At 40.4% G+C, this 26,984-nt stretch overlaps 3 protein-coding genes across 5 annotated transcripts in view; 1 reads left to right on the forward strand and 2 right to left on the reverse strand.

Moving 5' to 3' along the window:
- Positions 1 to 3,663, reverse strand: part of gnal (guanine nucleotide binding protein (G protein), alpha activating activity polypeptide, olfactory type) — a 144,709-nt gene extending 141,046 nt beyond the window's left edge. The window contains exon 1 of the mRNA XM_062023259.1: positions 2,900 to 3,663. Coding sequence (XP_061879243.1) covers positions 2,900 to 3,374 — 475 coding nt within the window. The 5' untranslated portion in view covers positions 3,375 to 3,663. The remainder of the gene's footprint in view (positions 1 to 2,899) is intronic.
- Positions 3,221 to 26,984, forward strand: part of LOC133631153 (uridylate-specific endoribonuclease C-like) — a 35,124-nt gene continuing 11,360 nt past the window's right edge. Inside the window, exons 1-2 of one of the 2 annotated variants that reach the window (XM_062023262.1) lie at positions 3,221 to 3,635; positions 26,082 to 26,126. In XM_062023262.1, coding sequence (XP_061879246.1) covers positions 3,373 to 3,635; positions 26,082 to 26,126 — 308 coding nt within the window. In that variant the 5' untranslated portion in view covers positions 3,221 to 3,372. The remainder of the gene's footprint in view (positions 3,636 to 26,081; positions 26,127 to 26,984) is intronic. The other variant, XM_062023263.1, reaches the window with a different exon arrangement.
- Positions 13,811 to 25,733, reverse strand: pak1ip1 (PAK1 interacting protein 1). Of its 2 annotated transcripts, none has more exons than XM_062023603.1 (10): positions 25,424 to 25,733; positions 23,376 to 23,538; positions 22,335 to 22,452; positions 18,573 to 18,647; positions 18,452 to 18,504; positions 18,233 to 18,378; positions 18,059 to 18,156; positions 15,038 to 15,137; positions 14,618 to 14,750; positions 13,811 to 14,536 (listed from the first exon to the last, which is right to left on the reverse strand). In XM_062023603.1, the coding sequence occupies exons 1-10, from the start codon at positions 25,499 to 25,501 to the stop codon at positions 14,409 to 14,411; spliced, it is 1,092 nt and encodes a 363-aa protein (XP_061879587.1). In that variant the 5' UTR covers positions 25,502 to 25,733; the 3' UTR covers positions 13,811 to 14,408. The 2 variants fall into 2 exon arrangements, with proteins under 2 accessions (XP_061879587.1, XP_061879586.1); XM_062023602.1 differs by having other exon boundaries at positions 14,618 to 14,752; positions 15,034 to 15,137.

A 26,984-nucleotide genomic window follows, 5' to 3' on the forward strand; every position in this document is an offset into this window, starting at 1 on the left:
TTAAAAACAGCAGAGCACAGTGGTTATATGGAGGATCTATGACGAGTATTTTTGTAGTATATCCTAAAAAACAGCAAAGTACCTTGACACAGATAATAGAAATGGAAAAATTTACATTTAAAATATATATATATACATACATACATACACATATTCATTATATATATATATATATATATATATATATATATATACACACACACACATACCCACATTAATACATATATATTTACACATATATACATATATATGCACACACATTCATATATACACATATATATTTACACATGTCACTAATCTTTGATTAGCGTTTTTGCATTTAAAAACATCAGACAAAGTAGTTATATGGAGGATCTATGACGAGTATTTTTACAGTATATCTTAAAAAACAGCAAAGTCCTTCTGCATAAAAATGATATCCGACTAACTTTGCAATAGCAGTGTGCTCCTGTCATATAAAGCACCTTTAATAGCGTTTTCGTGCTAGGTCCTAAAAAACAGCAAAGCGTTCTTGTCATATATAGATGATCTTTGACTAACTTTTTGCAGCAGATCCTTAAAAACAGCAGAGCCTGTCTGCATAACTAACTTTTTACAATAGCAGTGTGGTCTTATCGTATAAAGGACCTTGGACTAGCATTGTTGCAGCAGATCCATAAAAACAGCAGGGTCCTTCTGCATATAGATGATCTTTGACTAACATTTTTGCAACAGCAGTCTGCTCCTGTCTTATAAAGGCGCTTGACAAGCGTGTTTGCATTGGGTCCTACCAAACAGCATAGCGCTCTTGTCATATAGATGATCTTTGTCTTAACTTTTTGCAATAGCAGTGTGCTCCTGTCCATCTGCAGATAGATCATCTTTGACTGAATGTTATAAAGGATCTTTGACTAGCATTTTGGCATAGGTCCTAAAAAGAGCATATGACGCTCTTGTAATATGGATGTTCTTTGTTGAACATTTTTGCAATAGGAGTGTGCTCCTGTCATATAAAGGATCTTTGACTAGCATTTTGGCGTAGGTCCTAAAAAAAAAAAGCATAATGACGCTCTTGTAATATGGATGTCCTTTGTCTAACATTTTTGCAGTACAAAGGACCTTGACTAGCATTGTTGCAGTAGATCCTAAAAAACAGCAGAGTCCTTCTGGAAATAGATGATCTCTGACTAACTCTTTGCAACGGCAGAGTGCTCCTGTTATATAAAGGAACTTGGACTAGCGTTTTTACAGTGAGGGAAAAAAAGCAGTTAAATAATATCGCTCGTTACATAGATGATCTTTGACTAACATTTTTGCAATAGCAGTGTGCTCCTGCATATAAAGGATCTTTGACTAGCATTTTTGTGGTAGGTCCGAAAAAACAGCAAAGCGCTCTTGTCATAGAAAGGACCTTGACTAACTTTTCGCAGTAGATTAAAAACAGCACAGTCCTTCTGCATATAGATGATCTTTGACTAACATTTTTGCAATAGCAGTCTGCTCCTGTCTTATAAAGGATCTTTGACTAGCATTTTGGCGTAGGTCCTAAAAAGAGCATATGACGCTCTTGTAATATGGATGTCCTTTGTCTAACATTTTTGCAATACAAAGGACCTTGACTATTGTTGCAGTAGATCCTAAAAAACAGCAGAGTCCTTCTGGAAATAGATGATCTCTGACTAACTTTTTGCAACGGCAGAGTGCTCCTGTTATATAAAGCATTATAGCATTTTTACAGTGAGGGGAAAAAAGCAGTTAAAGAATAGCGCTCGTTACATAGATGATCTTTGACTAACATTTTTGCAATAGCAGTGTGATCCTGCATATAAAGGATCTTTGACTAGCATTTTTGTGGTAGGTCCGAAAAAACAGCAAAGCGCTCTTGTCATAGAAAAGACCTTGACTAACTTTTTGCAGCAGATCATTAAAAACAGCACAGTCCTTCTGCATATAGATGATCTTTGACTAACATTTTGCAATAGCAGTCTGCTCCTGTCTTATAAAGGCGCTCGACTAGCATGTTTGCATCAGGTTCTACCAAACAGCATAGCGCTCTTGTCATATAGATGATCTTTGTCGAACTTTTTGCAATAGCAGTGTGCTCCCGTCCATCTGCAGATAGATCATCTTTGACTGAATGTTTTTGCAATAGCATTGTGCTCCTGTCTTATAAAGGATCTTTGACTAGCATTTTGGCGTAGGGCCTAAAAAAAAGCATATGACGCTCTTGTAATATGGATGTCTTTTGTTGAACATTTTTGCAATACAAAGGACCTTGACTATTGTTGCAGTAGATCCTAAAAAACAGCAGATGATATAGATGATCTCTGACTAACTTTTTGCAACGGCAGTGCCTCATAGAAAGGATTTTGACTAGCGTTTTTGCGGCAGGTCCTAAGAAAGAAGTCCTTCTGCATATATGATCTTTGAATGGGAATATTGCTATACCTCAAAAACAGCAGAGGGATGTATTATATAGCAAATATTTGCTTGCGTTTTTAAAATTCTGCATTAATTGGCGTTGTGTGAGTCTATAAGGTGAGATGAAAGGTCAACATGGTCCTTAGGTTTGTGGTCAGGGAGAACAGCAGGCCCTTAATGTCCATCTTCATGACAGAAGTGCACAAAGGGCCTCACAGTGCAGGCCCTTAATGTACATCTTCATGACAGAAGTGCACAAAGGGCCTCACAGTGCAGGCCCTTAATGTCCATCTTCATGACAGAAGTGCACAAAGGGCCTCACAGTGCAGGCCCTTAATGTCCATCTTCATGACAGAAGTGCACAAAGGGCCTCACAGTGCAGGCCCTTAATGTTCATCTTCATGACAGAAGTGCACAAAGGGCCTCACGGTGCTTTGGTGTGGGGGAAAACATGTAAAAAAGAAGCATTTCGTATAGGAATATGAAAGATTGAACATACCGAGCAGCAGCAGCCGGTGAGTCTGTTTGTATTCCCTCTTGAGCTCCTTGAGGGCTCTGTCAATGTTCTTGCTGACTTTCCTCGCCTCCTTCTCGGCCTCCTTCTCCTCCACCAGCAGCTTGTCCCAGTTCTTCTGCTTCTGGCTGCTGCTCTTGTGCGGCAGCTGCAGGCGCCGGCCGCGCTCCTTGTTGGCCGCCTTGCCGCCTCCTCCGTTCTGGATGAGCACGCCGTCCGTGGCCGTAGTGTCCCCGCGTCGGTGCTCCGGTAGCCGGCCGGGGTCCCCGGCGGGGCGCACCGGGCCGCCGCGTAGCGACGACGCCTCCCCGCATCCTCCGCTGTCCTCCGGGCGAGCTCCCTGAGCGCGGGTCGGCGCGGCGGCGACATCCAGCGGCTGCTCCGAGTCCGAGGCGGCGTTGGAGATGGAGCCGCTCAGGTCCCCGAAGAGCCGGGGGCGCAGACTGTAGCACAGCCCCATGTTGAAAGCAGTCGTCGTGTGCGAGGATGGGATTGGTCATAAATTAAACACCAAAAAGGATCGCTGCTGCGCCACCGGCGGCCCTAACGTGCCATCGTCACACGGCCGCTCCGGCGCGGCGAGGTCGGTCCCGATTCGAGGCGGAAATGTGGACCGTTGGCGCTCCGACATTTGCTACATGACATCGTGCATGGTCGTCCCCGGGCTGGCTGGTCCGGATCACCTGATTCCGTCCGTGGACACTGCGGGTCCAAGCTTACCGTAAGTCCGCCACACACTGCACAGCGCGCGGCAGCTGGAAAAGAGCCGGGGCGACAATTGGAGTGCACGTCTGTTAGGTGCATTACGTCATCGCCGTGACCGCTGGGGGAGCTTCCATGCAAGGAAGATGCCGGCACTCTTTATTATTTACCTTCAAATTAGGGCTTCTTCACCTTTCTCACTTCTAGGTCAGACTTGTCCACTACAGAAAGCCCACTCAAATATTAGCACTGAATTAGTCATCTTACTCTAAATTTTAACCGTATTCAATAATTATATCCAACCTACCGTATTTTTCGGACTATAAATCGCAGTTTTTTTCATAATTTGGCCAGGGGTGCGACTTATCGGCAGGCCGATATTATCGGTCGATATATGCATTAAAATGTAATATCGGAAATTATCGGTATCGTTTTTTTATATATCGGCCTGCCGATATTATCGGTCGATATATGCATTAAAATGTAATATCGGAAATTATCGGTATCGTTTTTTTTAATTATCGGTATCATTTTTGTTTTTTTTATTAATTCAACATAAAAAACACAAGATACACTTACAATTAGTGCACCAACCCAAAAAACCTCCCTCCCCCATTTACACTCATTCACACAAAAGGGTTGTTTTTTTCTGTTATTAATATTCTGCTTCCTACATTATATATCAATATATATCAATACAGTCTGCAAGGGATACAGTCCATAAGCACACATGATTGTGCGTGCTGCTGCTCCACTAATAGTACTAACCTTTAACAGTTAATTTTACTAATTTTCATTCATTACTAGTTTCTATGTAACTGTTTTTGTATTGTACTTTCTTTTTTATTCGAGAAAATGTTTTTAATTTATTTATCTTATTTTATTTTATAATTTATTTTTAAAAAGTACCTTATCTTCACCATACATGGTTGTCCAAATTAGGCATAATAACGTGTTAATTCCACGACTGTATATATCGGTTGATATCGGTATCGGTAATTAAAGAGTTGGACAATATCGGAATATCGAATATCAGCAAAAAGCCATTATCGGACATCCCGACTTATGTGTGAAATGATTAACACATTAGCGTAAAATATCCAATAATATTATTTAGCTCATTCACGTAAGAGACTAGTCCAGGGGTCGGCAACCCAAAATGTTGAAAGAGCCATATTGGACCAAAAATACAAAAACAAATCTGTCTGGAGCCGCAACAAATTCAAAGCCATATTACATACAGATAGTGTGTCATGAGATATACATTGAATTAAGAGGACTTAAAGGAAACTAAATGAGCTCAAATATAGCTACAAATGAGGCATGATGATGCAATATGTACATATAGCTAGCCTAAATAGCATGTTAGCATCGATTAGCTTGCAGTCATGCAGTGACCAAATATGTCTGATTAGCACTCCACACAAGTCAATAACATCAACAAAACTCACCTTTGTGCATTCACGCACAACATTTAAAGTTTGGTGGACAAAATGAGACAGAAAAAGAAGTGGCATAAAACACGTCCTAGAAAGTCGGAGAAAGTTATACATGGAAACAAACTAAGGTGAGTTCAAGGACCGCCAAAATTAGTAGGACAAAACGGCGCTCGCCAAATACTCGAATCAGTGAAGCATGTTTAATACAAACAGTGTGATTTATAACAATTAGGGAGGTTTGTGTCATGTTTGTCCTCCTACAGAAACCATATTAAAACAAAAACAAAAAAATTTTCCCATCATCTTTTTCCATTTTTCATACATTGATGAAAAAGCTCCAGAGAGCCACTAGGGCGGCGCTAAAGAGCCGCGGGTTGCCGACCCCTGTACTAGACGTATAAGATTTCATGGGATTTAGCGATTAGGAGTGACAGATTGTTTGGTAAACGTATAGCATGTTCTATATGTTATAGTTATTTGAATGACTCTTACCATAATATGTTACGTTAACATACTAGTTGGTTATTTATGCCTCATATAACGTACACTTATTCAGCCTGTTGTTCACTATTCTTTATTTATTTTAAATTGCCTTTCAAATGTCTATTCTTGGTGTTGGCTTTTATCAAATACATTTACCCCAAAAATGCGACTTATACTCCAGTGCGACTTATATATGTTTTTTCCCTTCTTTATTATGCATTTTCGGACCGGTGCGACTTATACTCCGAAAGATACGGTACTTAGTTTAACAAGAAAACCTCGTCAAATGATATGCAACCATGAAACTAAAAGAATGGGCTCATAAAAACCGATGAGAATACATGAACATACAATTACGCAGTGCTGAAATAAATTCAGACTAAATTAATAGTAAATAATAAATGTTTTAACTAAACATCCATCCATCTTCTTCCGCTTATCCGAGGTCGGGTCGCGGGGGCAGCAGCCTAAGCAGGGAAGCCCAGACTTCCCTCTCCCTAGCCACTTCGTCCAGCTCCTCCCGGGGGATCCCGAGGCGTTCCCAGGCCAGCCGGGAGACATAGTCTTCCCAACGTGTCCTGGGTCTTCCCCGTGGCCTCCTACCGGTCGGACGTGCCCTAAACACCTTCCTAGGGAGGCGTTCGGGTGGCATCCTGACCAGATGCCCGAACTACTTCATCTGGCTCCTCTCCATGTGGAGGAGCAGCGATTTCACTTTGAGCTCCCCCCGGATGGCAGAGCTTCTCACCCTATCTCTAAGGGAGAGCCCCACCACCCGGCGGAGGAAACTCATTTCGGCCGCTTGTACCCGTGATCTTGTCCTTTCGGTCATAATCCAAAACTCACGGAACGTAGATCGACCGGTAAATTGAGAGCTTTGTCTTCCGGCTCAGCTCCTTCTTCACCATGACGGATCGATACAGCGTCTGCATTACTGAAGACGCCGCACCGATCCGCCTGTCTATCTCACGATCCACTCTTCCCTCACTCGTGAACAAGACTCCGAGGTACTTGAACTCCTCCACTTGGGGCAAGATCTCCTCCCCAACCCGGAGATGGCACTCCACCCTTTTCCGGGCGAGAACCATGGACTCTGTGATTCTCATCCCAGTCGCTTCACACTCGGCTGCGAACCGATCCAGTGAGAGCTGAAGATCCTGGCCGGATGAAGCCATCAGGACCACATCATCTGCAAAAAGCAGAGACCTAATCCTGCAGCCACCAAAGCAGATCCCCTCAACGCCCTGACTGCGCCTAGAAATTCTAACTAAACACTCAACGTTAAATTGCAAATGAAAATACAGCTTCACCACTTTAGTCGTAATTTTTGCGCTTAAGAAACTTCTCGATGATTTCAGCGCCAGACTTCTTCAGTTTGTTCTTTCCAGAGTCGTGTATTTAAAGAGAGTACGGCCAACTAAATGAGAGGCTAAAACACACAGTACTGTATTTTTCGGAGTATAAGTCGCTCCGGAGTATAAGTCGCACCGGCCGAAAATGCATAATAAAGAAGGAAAAAACATATATAAGTCGCACTGGAGTATAAGTCGCATTTTTGGGGGACATTTATTTGATAAAAGCCAACACCAAGAATAGACATTTGAAAGGCAATTTAAAATGTCTAAAGAATAGTGAACAACAGGCTGAATAAGTGTACGTTATATGAGGCATAAATAACCAACTGGTATGTTAACGTAACATATTATGGTAAGAGTCATTCAAATAACTATAACATATAGAACGGTAATGTGTTAATAATTTCACACATGTCGCTCCTGAGTATAAGTCGCACCCCCGGCCAAACTATGAAAAAAACTGCGACTTATAGTCCGAAAAATACGGTAAGTCAATCTCACTTATAATTTACCTCCAATTTGAGTGGTAAAACAATAACTTTTAGTAACCTATTGTAGTACCAGTCCAAGGTTTGGACACACTCATGCTTATAGGGTAGAGCAGGAGTGGGCAATTAATTTTTACCGGGGGCCGCATGAGCAACCCGAGCACTGCTGGAGGGCCACATCGACAATATTCCAATTAAATTTTGCTCAATATTATTTTTGATATATACCGTAAGATAAATAATAATAATAATATATAATAATAATAGTAATACTTCAACATAGTGTGTGTAACAGCATTCCATGACTAATATAAATAAATTAACATTAATAATAAATGACAGTAAAATAAGCACACGTATGACTGAGGAGTCATAGTGTAACTTTGTGTGGTGTTTGAATTGTCCGACTTTTTGTGTGGCCATAAACGCACCAGTGGTTTAGTGGTATGCGTGTTGGTGACAGATGACAAGTTGCTTTTGGCCTGGTTTGTACGGCAGAAAATAACTAGTTTTTCCAGATAGTAGTGTTTTACTCATGTTTTTGTTGTGGTTATGTCCGAATATAAACAGTTTTGCTCAATAAAGTGATCGATATAATTCCTGGCCTCGAAGCATCTTGATAGACGTTACAATAATTGAACGGTGTTGACGAACACCGTTAGGGCCGCTGGTTGTCACTGTCACTCAAAGTTGCATTGCAAAATTACATAGAATAAATATGTTTATTTTGTTTAGAATTCAGATGGGATTTGATTTGGTGCGCGGCATATATTTGCTGCGCGCAGCGGACGCTTGAACAGTGTGCAATTGCGCAGGCGCGCACCTTAGAGGGAACGTTGCTTGGCAGTCCATGTCTTGTTGAAAACACGCCATTCTTCATCAACTTTTCTCTTTTTAGCGTCTCGGGTGTAAACCGTGCATCACTTGTCGCTGCATGTGCACCTTCACTCGCAGGTTACACACGGACACACGCCCATAAATAATACTTTTCAAAATAAAAGCAGCACAGTTGTATTGCGCGCACGACATAGATGTTTTTTCAACTTTATTTTGTAATTAATGATCGCAGCTGTTCACATTTACTCACAATCACGCACACGCATACGTCCACACGGAAGTAATACAAATAACGATTTTCAAAACAAAAGCAGCACCGTTGTATTGCACACTCGACATAAATACTTTTTTAAATTTATTTTGTAATTTATAATTGGCCTCACGCGGGCCGGACAGGGACACACAAAGGGCCGGATGCGGCCCGTGGGCCGCAGAATGCCCAGGTCTGGGGTAGAGAAATGTCTCTAAAACATAGGGGTGTCCAAAGTGTGGCCCGGGGAACATTTGCAGCCTGCAGCTCCTTCATTTTAAAAACAAACTTAATTCATGATTAAATGCTGACAACATTGGGACTTAGTTCTGGACTTAAATTACCGTATTTTTCGGACTATAAGTCGCAGTTTTTTTCATAGTTTAGTTTGGTGCGACTTATACTCAGGAGCGACTTATGTGTGAAATTATTAACACGTTAGCGTAAAATATCAAATATTATTAAGCTCATTCATGTAAGAGACTAGACCAGGGGTCGGCAACCCGCGGCTCTAGAGCCGCATGCGGCTCTTTAGCGCCGCCCTAGTGGCTCTCTGGAGCTTTTTTAAAAAATGTATGAAAAATGGAAATAGAGGGGAAAACTTTATTTTTTTTGTGTTAATATGGTTTCTGTAGGAGGACAAACATGACACAAACCTCCCTAATTGTTATAAATCACACTGTTTATATTAAACATGCTTCACTGATTCGAGTATTTGGCGAGCGCCGTTTGGTCCTACTAATTTTGGCGGTCCTTCAACTCACCGTCGTTTGTTTACATGTATAACTTTCTCCGACTTTCTAGGACGTGTTTTATGCCACTTCTTTTTCTGTCTCATTTTGTCCACCAAACTTTTAACGTTGTGCGTGAATGCACAAAGGTGAGTTTTGTTGATGTTATTGACTTGTGTGGAGTGCTAATCAGACATATTTGGTCACTGCATGACTGCAAGCTGATCGATGCTAACATGCTATTTAGGCTAGCTATATGTACATATTGCATCATTATGCCTCATTTGTAGCTATATTTGAGCTCATTTAGTTTCCTTTAAGTCCTCTTAATTCAATTTATATCTCATGACACACTATCTGTATGTAATATGGCTTTTATTTATGTAATATGGATTTATGTTTGTCCTGAAAGCGTCATATTAAATGCTTATCATTATACAATAAGAGCATACGTACCGTATTTTTCGGACTATAAGTCGCGGTTTTTTTCGTAGTTTGGCCGGGGGTGCGACTTATACTCAGGAGCAACTTATGTGTGAAATGATTAACACATTAGCGTAAAATATCAAATAATATTATTGATGTCATTCACGTAAGAGACTAGACGTATAAGATTTCATGGGATTTAGCGATTAGGAGTGACAGATTGTTTGGTAAACGTATAGCATGTTCTATATGTTATAGTTATTTGAATGACTCTTACCATAATATGTTACGTTAACATACCAGGCACCTTCTCAGTTGGTTATTTATGCCTCATATAACGTACACTTATTCAGCCTGTTGTTCACTATTCTTTAGACATTTTAAATTGCCTTTCAAATGTCTATTCTTGGTGTTGGGTTTTATCAAATACATTTCCCCAAAAATGCGACTTATATATGTTTTTTTCCTTCTTTATTATGCATTTTCGGCCGGTGCGACTTATACTCCGGAGCGACTTATACTCCGAAAAATGCGGTATGTCTACAGGTAAAATTACTCCAAAATAGACAGTAGGGATTTTAGGCTTTTTTCCTATAACGAGTCCACTTTTAGCTCCAAAATGTGGCTGGGCCTGCATCAGCTTGCCGTCCTATCGAGGAATATTGCGCAGTTTGTGTTTTTAGTAGAATTTTCATCCCGAATCACGTTATTTTAATTTGAAGGAATGATGTCTGCCAGATGCAATACAGCTAAAGAAGGGAAAAGCCAGCCTACATTTCCAAATGATGGAAATGTGAAGAATGTACAGTATGGAGCTTTCCACTCAAATAGACCCATGCAAAATATGACAGACCAAGCGAGGGAGGAGTGTAATTTGCAGCCATCAGTAGGAAACTCAAGCGAAATGTGATCCTGTAAATCAGGAGCACCCTTGAGGGAAGAAAGACTAAGTCACAGCCTGCAGATTAACTGAGAAAAAAGAGCAGATGGGGCGCTCAAAAACTAAGTTGCTAGTATTCTATTTTGCATCCTCTTCTACTGATGTTTTCTTGGAGATGCTTGAGGAAATGCTGCGAGAGCATGAAGAAACGCAGGCTATGGTGTCTATGTAGGAGGAGATGGAAAAACCAGGGAAGTCCGGAAGTTTTGAAGTAATCATGGACCAGGGAGACAAAAACCTGCAATTATGTGACCAAAATAATACTTGTACATGTCTTTATGTACACTATGTATGTAGGGAAATGGGTTCCAGTTCTGTAGTTGACGTCACACTAAGAGGGAGCGATATATCAAGTCTGGTGATGGAAAGGGGATGTTCCAAGGACAGTTAGATCTACTCGTTACTCAAAAAGTAATTTATATTATGGTAAGTCTGTCTGATTCATTTTCTGGGGCAAAAAAATACAAATAAAGAGAACTTGTTAGTGAAATTTCAGTCATCTGAATGCTAAGGGGCCTCTAACTCAGAAGCCACGTCATCGTATCCGCGGTGTATCCAGCCCCAGCATCAAGAAAACAACACCGGCTACGTTTCATCTGGCGTCAAAAGTGTAGATTTCACACTTTACCCGTCTTTGAATGGTGAAAATTGGTGTGCAGTCAGGATAGGCTCCAGCACCCCTACGACCCCGGAAGGGACAAGTGTTAGAAAATGGATGGATGAGTTAGATAAAGGCAAAGTTATGATGAATAATATTCCGTATCATTTTGTCATGTCCCCAATAGGGCTGGGCGATATGTCGATATGCTCGATTGTATCGCGGGTTTGTCTCTGTGCGATATAGAAAATGACTATATGGTGATATTCGAGTATACATTCTCACGCAGTTGCTGTTAGCTGCGTGGCATTACACCGCATGCGTTTCTCACTCTATCTTGTCTCTCCTTCTCACAGAGACTTAAAACAAGCGCACCTTCTTACATACGTCACGTGTGCAACGTCACACGCTCCCGCGGAGCGGAGAGGTAGCGACATGGTAACGTTAGCTGTGATGCTAACGGAGTGGTGCGGGTGGTAATACGAGAGAGAGAAGGTGTGAATCTGGTAACAAATGGAGGAAGAATTAATTCCTAAGAAAAACAGCACGGGATCCATCGTCTGGCGGTGGTTTGGCTTCAAGCGGGAAGATGTTGAACAATTATGCGGCAAAAGCGTTGCTACTAAAAGTAGCAGCACTGCTAATTTGTAGCATCATTTGAAAAGTCACCCGCTAGAGAATGAAGAGTGCTTCAAACGCCGCATGTCAACATCTCCGTTCGTTGCCACACCCACAAAATGCCGAAGCAACCATGTCCACATCAACACCGTATGACATATACCAGGGGTCACCAACCTTTTTGAAAGCAAGAGCTACTTCTTGGGTAGTGATTAATGCGAAGGGCTACCAGTTTGATACACACTTAAATAAATTGCCAGAAATAGCCAATTTGCTCAATTTACCTTTAACTCTATGTTATTATTAATAATTAATGATATTTACACTTAATTGAACGGTTTAAAAGAGGAGAAAACACGAAACAAATGACAATTAAATTTTGGAACATAGTTTATCTTCAATTTCGATTCTTTAAAATTCAAAATTCTACCGAAAAAAAGAAGAGAAAAACTAGCTAATTTGAATCTTTTTGAAAAAATTAAAAAAAGAATTTATGGAACATCATTAGTCATTTTTCCTGATTAAGATTAATTTTAGAATTTTGATGACATGTTTTAAATAGGTTAAAATCCAATCTGCACTTTGTTAGAATATATAACAAATTGGACCAAGCTATATTTCTAACAAAGACAAATCATTATTTCTTCTAGATTTTCCAGAACAAAAATTTTAAAAGAAATTCAAAAGACTTTGAAATAAGATTTAAATTTGATTCTACAGATTTTCTAGTTTTGCCAGAATCATTTTTTTTAAATTTTAATCATAATAGGTTTGAAGAAATATATCACAAATATTCTTCGTCGAAAAAACAGAAGCTAAAATGAAGAATTAAATTAAAATGTATTTATTATTCTTTACAATAAAAAAATAAATTTACTTGAACATTGATTTAAATAGTCAGGAAAGAAGAGGAAGGAATTTAAAAGTTAAAAAGGTATACCGGTATGTGTTTAAAAATCCTAAAATCATTTTTAAAGTTGTATTTTTTTCTCTAAAATTGTCTTTTTGAAAGTTATAAGAAGCAAAGTAAAAAAATAATGAATTTATTTAAACAAGTGAAGACCAAGTCTTTAAAATATTTTCTTGGATTTTCAAATTCTCTTCGAGTTTTGTCTCTCTTAGAATTAAAAATGTCGGGCAAAGCGAGACCAGCTTGCTAGTAAATAAATAACATTTAAAAAATAGAGGTAGCTCACTGGTAAGTGCTGCTATTTGAGCTATTTTTAGAACAGGCCAGCGGGCTACTCATCTGGTCCTTACGGGCTACCTGGTGCCCGCGGGCACCGCGTTGGTGACCCCTGACATATACTATTTGATATGCAGCTCATTTTTATGTGACACTTATTGAAATATCTTGTGTGACATCATGTACAAAAGTGCACTTTGTTTTTAACTATTGTAGTGGCGTTCTGTACAAAAAGTACACTTTAATTTAGTGTTGTTTTGATATGTCATCTTAGTGACATCATGCACAAAAGTGCACTCATAGCTGGTTTTAAAATGTCTCTGACAATCTTGCACTTTCTGTTTTGGAAATGACATGAATGTTTGTGCCACTGCTTAATAACTGTTTCATAAGTACACTTTTGCTAAATTGACTTAGTCGTGAAAGTTTAAAATGAGCATATATTAATGCAGTATGAACAAGAATGTTTGAATGTAGACACATAGAATCATCATACTGCTGTGATTATATGCATCAAGTGTTCATTCAAGGCTAAGGCAAAATATCGCAATATATATGGTGTATCGTGACATGGCCTAAAAATATCGAGATATTAATAAAAGGCCATATCGCCCAGCCCTAGTCCCCAATCACATTTTCTCTCATTCTTACGCTTTGAAGGTGAAAGTAAAACACCAACAAGGATTGGTGTTGTAGAAAAAGCTTGACATTAATCAATAAATCAAAGCATTATAGGCCGTTTGGTTGCAAAGTGCAGAGGGTAAGGGTCAGAGTAAGGGTAAGCCAACACTGTCAGTGGCCAAATGATGCACATCATGGCTTTAACGTTCCACTTCAACTATGTTAGATTCAGCTTTCCTGGGGTGGATAAAAACATTTATTTTCAAAACAAGACAAATAATGTACACAGGTCAGAATGTACCACACACAAAATCCACCAAGGTAAGGTGAACAGTTTTTAAGGTGGAATATAAAAAGGCAAACACAAAAGTGTGTAAAACTGCTAGATCCTATCCTGGATTACAAAGGGTTGAATAACATGATTATTAGATTTAGCACAAAGTTGCTCTGTTACCTATAACACAAATCTTTATTACACAAAATGCATCAAAATGTTTTTTTAAACCAACCTTGCTGAAACTGCAAACACTTGCTTGGCAGTATAAAGCTGTGTACCAAACACTGCCACCTTCAATTACTGCAGGTGTTTTTATGTGCCCATGTGAGAAATTTCAAGTCCGTCCAACTTTGGGGGTTTAATAACAGCACCACCCTGTGGTGTATTTGTCATCGAAATTCCAGCACAGGCAACAGTAGGTGTACGTGTTTGGACACATTTTCATTCTTCTACAATTAATCTTTTATTGGACGCTTTTAGGTCAGTTCTTCTACTTTTGTGCACAAATCATCCCATAGATTTTTTTGTTTTAACAACACTTTTTTACTCTGCTTCTTGCAATTTTCCACCGACCTTTCTCTTTTTGTTTTTAGGCTTGCTTTCGTCTTCCAGAATGACTTCCTCTGGGGCAATGCGGACTTTTTTGGTCTTTAGGAGCTTCTGAACGTCTTCTGCAAGCGAGAAAAGATGGAAACCAAACACATAAGTCGTGCACAGCGACGGACAACCTAAAATAAACATTTTTTTATCACCTTTTGATGATGTTGGTGCCTTGGTGGTTTCTTCTTCTTTGGTTGGCTTTACCAATTGAGGCTTCCACACAGCCAAACAAGTCAGCCTGGCTGTGGTGTTCACTTCCCCCAGGAGGGTGGGACATTCGAGCTCCTGTCAGATAACATGTGGTTTATGGAGGGTCAAATTGGACACAATTGAGGAAATACATACATATTTATATAATTACTTAAATGTGTCATTATGTATTTATAACTGGAAATAAATACATAAATGTGTCAAAGCACTTTTATTTTCTCTTTTTTCCACGGTTGACTTAAAACGCTTATAAGGTTAATACAGCTATTCTCATGGCCACGGTTTGACCCTGGAACAGATTTCTACTTCCATGGTTTCCTAAGGAAGAAAGAGTAAATGTGGAATGAAAATAAAAGCCTTGCCTCGTTCAGGCGCAGCTTCCACATTTTGATGAATCCGTCGTTGGAAGCCGTGACAATCACGCAGTGGTCGTCCATTTTGAAGCTCTCCACCGCTTTCACCCTAAAGAAGACATAAATACATTAATACTTACAACTAGGGCTGGGCGATATGGCCTTTTATTAATATCTCGATATTTTTAGGCCATGTCACGATACACCATATATATCTCCATATTTTGCCTTAGCCTTGAATGAACACTTGATGCATATAATCACAGCAGTATGATGATTCTATGTGTCTACATTCAAACATTCTTCTTCATACTGCATTAATATATGCTACTTTTAAACTTTCATGCAGAGAGGGAAATCCCAACTAAGTCAATTTACCAAAAGTGTATTTATGAAACAGTTATTAAGCAGTGGCACAAACATTCATGTCATTTCCAAAACAGAAAGTGCAAGATTGTCAGAGACATTTTAAAACAAGCTATGAGTGCACTTTTGTGCATGATGTCACTAAGATGACATATCAAAACAACACTAAATTAAAGTGCACTTTTTGTACAGAACGCCACTACAATAGTTTAAAACAAATAAAGTGCACTTTTGTGCATGATGTCACTAAGATATCAAAACACTAAATTAAAGTGCACTTTTTGTACAGAACGCCACTACAATAGTTTAGAACAAATAAAGTGCACTTTTGTGCATGATGTCACACAAGATATTTAAAAAACTGTCAAATAAAAATGAGCTGCATAATAGGACATCAAATAGTGTATGTCCTTCACTATGTGGTAGGTTCCTGCGGACGTTATCTCCTTTTGTTGTTGACTGTTTTTTTCATACGGTGTTGAGCTGGAAATAGTTGCTTCGGCATTTTGTTGGTGTGGCATTGAACAGAGATATTGACATGCGGAGTTTCAAGCACTCTTCATTCTCTAGCGGGTGACTTTTCAAATGATGCTACATTAGCAGTGCTGCTACTTTTTGTAGCAACGCTTTTGCCGCATAATTGTTCAACATCTTCCCGCTTGAAGCCAAACCACCGCCAGACGATGGGAATTATTTCTTCCTTCATTTGTTACCAGATTCGCACCTTCTCTCTCTCGTATTACCACCCGCACCGCACCGTTAGCATCACAGCTAACGTTACCATGTCGCTACCTGTCTGCTCCGCGGGAGCGTGTGACGTCGCACACGTGACGTATGTAAGAAGGTGCGCTTGTTTTAAGTCTCTGTGAGAAGGAGAGACAAGAAAGAGTGAAGAGGAGCCTGTAGTGTAATGTCCGCAGCTAAAAGCAACTGCGTGAGAACGTATACTCGAATATCACGATATAGTCATTTTCTATATCGCACAGAGACAAACCCGCGATATATCGAGTATATCAATATATCGCCCAGCCCTACTTACAGCAAATATGTTCAAATAATGGCCTCCTCTCCAATAGATGTGCAGATTTATCGCTGGACCGGGCTGAACCAGGTGGGCAAAATTTTATGTGGAAGTCTCCCACATTCATTAATTCACATTTTACATGCACTCATCACGTAAAATGGGCCCCCCCAGGGTGCAGGGCCCTACACAATATATGATCTGCTTATAGGAGGGGCAGCCCTGGTTACCACTTGAAACAAATGTGCGTGTGACCTCAACAAACTGGTCGCAACTGTACCCTTAGAGGCCTACTGAAATGATTTTTTTTTTATTTAAACAGGAATAGCAGATCCATTCTATGTGTCATACTTGATCATTTCGCGATATTGCCATATTTTTGCTGAAAGTATTTAGTAGAGAACATCGACGATAAAGTTCGCAACTTTTGCTCGCTGATAAAAAAAACCTTGCCCCTACCGGAAGTAGCGTGACGTCACAAGCGGTAGTGCTGCTCACAATTCCCCGTTGTTTACAATGGAGCGAGAGATATTAGGAGCGAAAAAGTGACTATTACCCCATTAATTTCAGCGAGGATGAAAGATTCGTGGATGAGGAACGTTAGAGTGACGGACTAGAATGCAGTTCAAGAGATATCTTTTTTCGCTCTGACCGTAACTTAGGTACAAGCTGGCTCATTGGATTCCACACTCTCTCCTTTTTCTATTGTGGATCACAGATTTGTATTTTAAACCACCTCAGATACTATATCCTCTTGAAAATGAGAGTCGAGAAGGCGAAATGGACATTAACAGTGACTTTTATCTCCACGACAATACATCCACAAAGCTGTTAGCATGAGCTAACGTGATAGCATCTGTCTCAAATGCAGATAGAAACAAAATAAATAAATCCCTGACTGGAAAGATAGACAGAAGATGAACAATACTACTATCAGGAGACACCAGACATGTAAATACACGGTTAATGTGTATTCGACGCCTGTCGAAGCCTAGCAATGCTGTTGCTAACGACGCTAACTTAACAACGGGACCTCGTCAGAGCTATGATAAAAACATTAGCGCTCCACCTACGCCAGCCAGCCCTCCTCCGCTCATCAACACCCGTGCTCACCTGCGTTCCAGCGATCGACGATGCGGTCGGCGGCCCGGAGACGTAGGAAGTCAAGGTGAGTTCGCCGCTAGCGCGTCTTCTATCCAACAAAGTCATCCTTGTTGTGTTGCTACAGCCAGCCGCATACACCGATCCCACCTACAACGTTCTTCTTTGCAGTCTCCATTGTTCATTAAACAAATTGCAAAAGATTCACCAACACAGATGTCCACAATACTGTGGAATTTTGTCGAAGAAAACAGAGCTGTTTGTATTGTGTCCAAAAGGGTCCAAACACTTCCGTGGACCTCGCAACGTCACGCACATACGTCATCCTCCAAAGGCGTTTTGAACCGGAAGTTCCCCAGGAAATTTAAAATGTCACTTTATAAGTTAACCCGGCCGTATTGGCATGTGTTGCAATGTTAAGATTTCATCATTGATATATCAACTATCAGACTGCGTGGTCGCTAGTAGTGGCTTTCAGTAGGCCTTTAAGTCTTTAGTATTTTTACATGTTGAATCTTTCGAACCCTAACAGCAAAATGTACCTGGTTTCATGAGCCTTGAACTCACACACCCATTCCTGCTTGTCAACATCACACAGTCTCACTATCTCATCATCGCCCGCAACCACCAGAATTGTATTCTGGGAGAGAAAAAAACCACTTGGTTAGATAAGTGTTTGCCGTATTTAAGATGGTGGTCAGAGTTGGAGAACTCACGTTTAAGAACTTGACAGATGAAATCCTCTTAGGGTTCTTCAGCGTCTTGGTCACCAAAGCTGTCTCCAGGTCATAAAGGTCCAGCTGGTTGATGATGACCACCACGTATTTGCTCCCGTCTGGAGACCACCGCACGATGTGTGCGTCTGCAGAGACGTCACAATGATCTCACAACACACACATATCCATAGAAAAAAAACTGACGGACTCCACACTCACTCTGTTTTATGTTCTTGATGAAGGCAGATCTTCCGGTCATTAGATTCCACGTTCTATAAAAGATAAAGAAACATTGTAACATCTTGTTGAATCAATAATTTTCCTGCGATGTGTGCCTCACCTGAGGGTCTTGTCCGTGCCTACTGACAAGGCAAGTTTCCCAGACGGATGCACGGAAAGCGACGTGACTTGGCCTCTGGAAAAAAAAAAAAACTGTCATTAGCCCATCATCCTGTCTACACATAGAAATATTGAAATCCCAATAGAAATTGTGCGAGTAAAAAATCTCTGCGACGAAGAAGATCTATGACTAACACGGGACCCGGGGTGGACCGCTCGCCTGTGCATCGGTTGGGGACATCTCTGCGCTGCTGACCTGTCTCCGCTTGGGATGGTCTCCTGCTGGCCCCACTATGGACTGGACTCTCACTATTATGTTAGATCCACTATGGACTGGACTCTCACTATTATGTTAGATCCACTATGGACTGGACTCTCACTATTATGTTAGATCCACTATGGACTGGACTCTCACTATTATGTTAGATCCACTATGGACTGGACTCTCACTATTATGTTAGATCCACTATGGACTGGACTCTCACACTATTATGTTAGATCCACTATGGACTGGACTCTCACACTATTATGTTAGATCCACTATGGACTGGACTCTCACTATTATGTTAGATCCACTATGGACTGGACTCTCACACTATTATGTTAGATCCACTATGGACTGGACTCTCACACTATTATGTTAGATCCACTATGGACTGGACTCTCACTATTATGTTAGATCCACTATGGACTGGACTCTCACTATTATGTTAGATCTACTATGGACTGGACTCTCACTATTATGTTAGATCCACTATGGACTGGACTCTCACTATTATGTAAGATCCACTATGGACTGGACTCTCACTATTATGTTAGATACACTATGGACTGGACTCTCACTATTATGTTAGATCCACTATGGACTGGACTCTCACTATTATGTTAGATCCACTATGGACTGGACTCTCACTATTATGTTAGATCCACTATGGACTGGACTCTCACTATTATGTTAGATCCACTATGGACTGGACTCTCACTATTATGTTAGATCCACTATGGACTGGACTCTCACTATTATGTAAGATCCACTATGGACTGGACTCTCACACTATTATGTTAGATCCACTATGGACTGGACTCTCACACTATTATGTTAGATCCACTATGGACTGGACTCTCACTATTATGTAAGATCCACTATGGACTGGACTCTCACTATTATGTTAGATCCACTATGGACTGGACTCTCATTATTATGTTAGATCCACTATGGACTGGACTCTCACTATTATGTTAGATCCACTATGGACTGGACTCTCACTATTATGTAAGATCCACTATGGACTGGACTCTCACTATTATGTTAGATCCACTATGGACTGGACTCTCACTATTATGTTAGATCCACTATGGACTGGACTCTCACTATTATGTTAGATCCACTATGGACTGGACTCTCACTATTATGTTAGATCCACTATGGACTGGACTCTCACTATTATGTAAGATCCACTATGGACTGGACTCTCACTATTATGTTAGATCCACTATGGACTGGACTCTCACTATTATGTTAGATCCACTATGGACTGGACTCTCACTATTATGTTAGATCCACTATGGACTGGACTCTCACTATTATGTTAGATCCACTATGGACTGGACTCTCACTATTATGTTAGATCCACTATGGACTGGACTCTCACTATTATGTTAGATCCACTATGGACTAGACTCTCACTATTATGTTAGATCCACTATGGACTGGACTCTCACTATTATGTTAGATCCACTATGGACTGGACTCTCACTATTATGTTAGATCCACTATGGACTGGACTCTCACACTACTATGTTAGATCTACTATGGACTGGACTCTCACACTATTATGTTAGATCCACTATGGACTGGACTCTCACACTATTATGTAAGATCCACTATGGACTGGACTCTCACTATTATGTTAGATCCACTGTGGACTGGACTCTCACACTATTATGTAAGATCCACTATGGACTGGACTCTCACACTATTATGTTAGATCCACTATGGACTGGACTCTCACTATTATGTTAGATCCACTATGGACTGGACTCTCACTATTATGTTAGATCCACTATGGACTGGACTCTCACACTATTATGTAAGATCCACTATGGACTGGACTCTCACTATTATGTTAGATCCACTGTGGACTGGACTCTCACACTATTATGTAAGATCCACTATGGACTGGACTCTCACACTATTATGTTAGATCCACTATGGACTGGACTCTCACACTATTATGTTAGATCCACTATGGACTGGACTCTCACACTATTATGTTAGATCCACTATGGACTGGACTCTCACTATTATGTTAGATCCACTATGGACTGGACTCTCACTATTATGTTAGATCCACTATGGACTGGACTCTCACACTATTATGTAAGATCCACTATGGACTGGACTCTCACTATTATGTTAGATCCACTGTGGACTGGACTCTCACACTATTATGTAAGATCCACTATGGACTGGACTCTCACACTATTATGTTAGATCCACTATGGACTGGACTCTCACACTATTATGTTAGATCCACTATGGACTGGACTCTCACACTATTATGTTAGATCCACTATGGACTGGACTCTCACTATTATGTTAGATCCACTATGGACTGGAATTTCACAATATTATGTTAGACCATATTTTCTCCCGATAAACTCCCGGAATTCAGCCGGAGCTGGAGGCCACGCCCCCTCCAGCTCAATGCGGACCTGAGTGGGGACAGCGGCGACAGTCTGTTTTCATGTCCGCTTTCCCACGATATAAACAGCGAGCCCGCCCAATCACGTTATAACTGTAGAATGATCGAGGGCGAGTTCTTGGGTTTCTTATGTGGGTTTATTGTTAGGCAGTTTCATTAACGTCCTCCCAGCGCGGTAACAACACACAACAACAGCAGTCACGTTTTCGTCTACGGTAAAGCAGTTTGTCTGCCGTAAACAGCAATGTTGTGACACTCTTAAACAGGACAATACTGCCATCTACTGGATAGCCTCCGGAAAACTGAAATTCAAGTATTTCTTTTATTTATATGTATAATAAAATAAATAAATATATATATATATATATATATAGCTAGAATTCACTGAAAGTCAAGTATTTCATATATATATATATATATAAAATATATATGAAATACTCGACTTGGTGAATTCTAGCTGTAAATATACTCCTCCCCTCTTACCCACGCCCCCAACCACACCCCTGCCCCGCCCCCGACCACGCCCCACCCACCCACCTCCCGGAATCGGAGGTCTCAAGGTTGGCAAGTACTGTATGTGCTAGACCCACTCGACGTCCATTGCATCCGGTCCCCCCTAGAGGGGGCGGGGGGGTCACCCACATCTGCGGTCCTCTCCAAGGTTTCTCATAGTCATTCATATTGACATTCCACTGGGTTGTGAGTTTTTCCTTGCCCTTTTGTGGGCTCTGAACCGAGGATGTCGTTGTGGCTTGTGCAGCCCTTTGAGACACTTGTGATTTAGGGCTATATAAATAAACATTGATTGATTGATTGAACACTTGCAGTAGATCTTTAAACATGGAGCACTCTCATTAAGTAGAACAACTCCAGTGCAACTACTTCTAAGATGTTGAATTGTTGCATCTTCAACAACTGATTTACTAGGTTGATGTATTTTTTTCAAAACCATGTTGTTTTGTTTTAAATATGACAGAAGTTGGCATTATGTGCATAATAACAACAGCTCTGAACACTTCAGTGATTAGCCCTGATGTGTGACAGTGGCCGGGACTCACTTGTGGGCTTTGATGGACTTGAGGCACTCCCACTTCTTTATGCTCCAGACACACATCAGTCCATCCTCTCCTCCGCTTATTAAATATGACGCATAGAACTCCAGACAGGTGATGGAGCCTGTGAGTAGACAACCACAATAATAACCACATTGTTGCCATATGATCGTAAATATTAATGATCCACAAGGGAAATTGTTCCACACAGTAGCTCAGTTACAATGATGGAAAGTGTAAGGATGTAAAGGACAATGCAGGTATAAATAGACTAAATATAGCAATATAAAATACAACATATAAACATATATTATGTAAATATTACGTATACCATATTTTTCGGAGTATAAGTCGCTCCGGAGTATAAGTCGCACCGGCCGAAAATGCATAATAAAGAAGGAAAAAAACATATATACTGTAAGTCGCACCAAGAATAGACATTTGAAAGGCAAATTAAAATAAATAAAGAATAGTGAACAACAGGCTGAATAAGTGTACGTTATATGAGGCATAAATAACCAACTGAGAAGGTGCCTGGTATGTTAACGTAACATATTATGGTAAGAGTCATTCAAATAACTATAACATATAGAACATGCTATACGTTTACCAAACAATCTGTCACTCCTAATCGCTAAATCCCATGAAATCTTATACGTCTAGTCTCTTACGTGAATGAGCTAGATAATATTATTTGATATTTTACGGTAATGTGTTAATAATTTCACACATAAGTCGCTTCTGAGTATAAGTCGCACCCCTGGCCAAACTATGAAAAAAACTGCGACTTATAGTCCGAAAAATACGGTATATGTTATATTTTATATCGCTATATTTAGTCTATTTATACCTGCATTGTCCTTTCCATCCTTACACTTTCCATCAGTGTAACTGAGCTACTGTGTAGAACAATTTCCCTTGTGGATCATTAAAGTTTGTCTAAGTCTAAATTTAGAATATTTGCATTGGTAGTCATTAGATTATACAAATAAACTTGCACTCTATGACTCTATCTCGTTAAAAATCTCCCCCTCGGGTAACACTCGCCGTCGTGATGCTGCAAAACGCCGTGTTCCAGTTTCTTCTTCATGTCGTACAGCTGTATGGTCTCATCTTTGCTGCCGGTGACAACAAACTTCTCGCTGGCCGCCACCACCGAAAGGGATGCGGTGTGTGCATGGTGTGTGAAGTCGGCCTCGGCGGTCCACTTCTGCAACAGAAAAAGAATAAGACAGTGGTTAATCATTCTTAAAGCAACAAATATAATGTATTGTATGTGTGATTAGTTTAATGAATGAAATATGTCAGTAGTACTTCAGCTGCCTAGCGGTTAGAGTAGGTCGAGTCATACCAAAGACTATAAAAATGGGACCCATTTAGAGATGTACGATAATATCGGGCTGCCGATATTATCGGCCGATAAATGCTTTAAAATGTAATATCGGAAATTATCGGTATCGGTTTCAAAAAGTAAAATGTATGACTTTTTAAAACGCCTCTGTGTACACGGACGTAGGGAGAAGTACAGAGCGCCAATAAACCTTAAAGGCACCGCCTTTGCGTGTCTGCCCAGTCACATAATATCTACGGCTTTTCACACACACAAGTGAATGCAACGCATACTTGTTCAACAGCCATACAGGTCACACTGAGGGTGTCCGTATAAACAACTTTAACACTGTTACAAACATGCGCCACGCTGTGAACCCACACCAAACAAGAATGACAAACACATTTCGGGAGAACATCCGCACCGTAACACAACAGAACAAATACCCAGAACCCCTTGCAGCACTAACTCTTCCGGGACGCTACAATATACACCCCCGCTACCCCCTAACCCCCCCACCTCAACCCTGCCGCCCTCAACCTCCTCATGCTCTCTCAGGGAGAGCATGTCCCAGATTCCAAGCTGCTGTTTTGGGGCATGTTAAAAAAATAATGCACTTTGTGACTTCAATAATAAATATGGCATTTTTTCCCATAACTTGAGTTGATTTATTTTGGAAAACCTTGTTACATTGTTTAATTAATCCAGCGGGGCATCACAACAAAATTAGGCATAATAATGTGTAAGGCTGCAACTAACAACTCATTTGATAATCGATTAATCTGTCGATTATTACTTCAATTAATCGATTAATAATCGGATAAAAGAGACAAACTACATTTCTATCCTTTACAGTATTTAATTGGGGGGAAAAACAGCATACTGGCACCATACTTATTTTGATTATTGTTTCTCAGCTGTTTGTACATGTTGCAGTTTATAAATAAAGGTTTATTAAAAAAAAAAAAACGTAGCCTCTGCGCATAGCATAGATCCAACGAATCGATGACTAAATTAATCGCCAACTACTTTGATAATCGATTTTAATCGATTAGTTGTTGCAGCCCTAATAAAGTGTTAATTCCACGACTGTATATGTCAGTATCGGTTGATATCGGAATCGGTAATTAAGAGTTGGACAATATCGGAATATCGGCAAAAAAGCCATTATCGGACATCTCTAGACCCATTACCTCCTTGCTTGCCACTGAGCATCAAGGGTTGGAATTGGGGGTTAAATCACCAAAAATGTTTCGCGGGCGCGGCCACCGCTGCTGCTCACTGCTCCCCTCACCTCCCAGCGGGTGATCAAGGGTGATGGGTCAAATGCAGAGAATAATTTCGCCACACCTAGTGTGTGTGTGTGACAATCATGGGTACTTTAACGTAACTTTTTTATAGCAGTAATAGTATTTGAACAATTTCCCTTGTGGCTCAATAAACTTTGTCTAAATCGAAGTAACACGATATGAGATTTTCCTATCAAGAAAACGCACACCTCCATCAAAGAAGTACAACCATGCCACATTTCCATGACTTTTACAGTTTTAAAGAAAGTATCACAGGGAACACCTGAATGTAATACTTCTAACACCTGTTTTTGATTGCTTGATTGAGACTTGTATTCGTAGATTGCACAGTACAGTACATATTCCGTACAATTGACCAATAAAATGGTTACACCGGAATAAGTTTATCAACCTGTAAAGACATGTTTTTATTTACAAGCGGTAGAAAAATGGAAGGATGTATTAGTGGCACTCACATTGTCGTCAGTTTGAACATTGTAGCCGAAAGCTATTTGCTCGTAGCTTCCAGCAATCAATTTCACCACAGAAGCCATGATGCTATGCTGAAGCTAACGCGAGCTTCTTCCCCGACTTCAGCCTTCGTCCGACACGCTTGTCACTCCGTCGCAGCAGCAGTAACTATACTATAAATAAATACAAATTAAAAAAACGGATAATTGACGTTGGTCGAGGTGTGGAGCGACTAAAGACAGCTTTGGCTATACATTCACACACGTGAGGAACCATAACAACCTAGGAGCGTACTGCGCACGCGCGATTGTCTTGTTCTGTGACGTGGTTCACGCTTAAAGCTGCAATGGCGCCACCAAGCGGCGCGGATGATGGTGCCCGCGATTAAAAATGATTCTTCCCTCGCAGCAACACATGGAAGAAACGCGCCCGTTTTGAGTGTGAACCGGACAGAATGCGAATATTTAAAAACATCCCGTTACAGGATTCAAACATGAATAAATGCTTTATACGTGACATTGATTAGGCGACCACAAGACAGCAGCCGCCCTTCCCGCGGTGGGCGTGCCGGGAATATTTTGTCCGTCTCACCATTGGCTGGTTACCTCGATGACGTCATGCCAGACTCATCTGCATCTTCAACGGTACTTTCTTCCTCCGAAGATGCGAGTCAAGTCTCTCTCTTCTGCACGGAAACATGGCGAGAAGGTAAGTAAAGTATTTGAGCCAGTTTGTCGACATTTCCATCTGCTTGCAAACTTGTATTTGCACTCAAAATAGACGTTATATTGTGTAAACAAGTCTGCATGCTGTAACATATGGAGCAGTGGCACTCTTCTTGTTGGTGGGGGGCGGAGTTCAATTTTGATGTTTTTGTCGTTCCTCTTGCAAAATAAGTTTTGAATCGTTTCACAGCTGCAACCACAGCTGCTTTGTACAAAGGAGACTTTGTGCGATGAGGGTCTGCTGGTGGTTAATAGTCATGGTTACACAACAAGAGAGGGCATAGTCAAAACATCACGTTGCAAAAAAGAGATGTTGTGCAAAACAGACACTCAGTGATTTAACATCGTGTACTTGGTGACTAACACTCCAGCTAAAAGCATTAACATTAATACTGAAAAGATAAAAATAACATTACAAAGTTGTTATTCTCATTTAAATCCTAATGTTTAAAATGACCACAATAACTGCAAAGTTCCTAATATTTCACTAAGTCAAAATGAAGTACTGTGCATGTATTTATTATTTTGCAAAATTCTTTTTTCTATGCTGACATAAGTGCAGGAGCCGCATGTTGGCCACCCTTGATTAAAGTTAAGTTAAAGTTAAAGTTTAATAGAATACAATACAATAGAAAGTACTTTATTGATCCCCATGGGGGAAATTCAGCTCCACAGTTCGCTCACAATAAACAATAAACACTTAGGTATTTTTTACATGTGGATAATATGAATACAGTCTATTATACAGCATTATTCACATGTGAATAATATAAATACAGTCTATTATACAGCATTATTCACATGTGAATAATATAAATACAGTCTATTATACAGCATTATT

Source organism: Entelurus aequoreus, linkage group LG16 (genome assembly GCF_033978785.1).
Source record: "Entelurus aequoreus isolate RoL-2023_Sb linkage group LG16, RoL_Eaeq_v1.1, whole genome shotgun sequence".
Classification (NCBI taxonomy): domain Eukaryota; kingdom Metazoa; phylum Chordata; class Actinopteri; order Syngnathiformes; family Syngnathidae; genus Entelurus; species Entelurus aequoreus.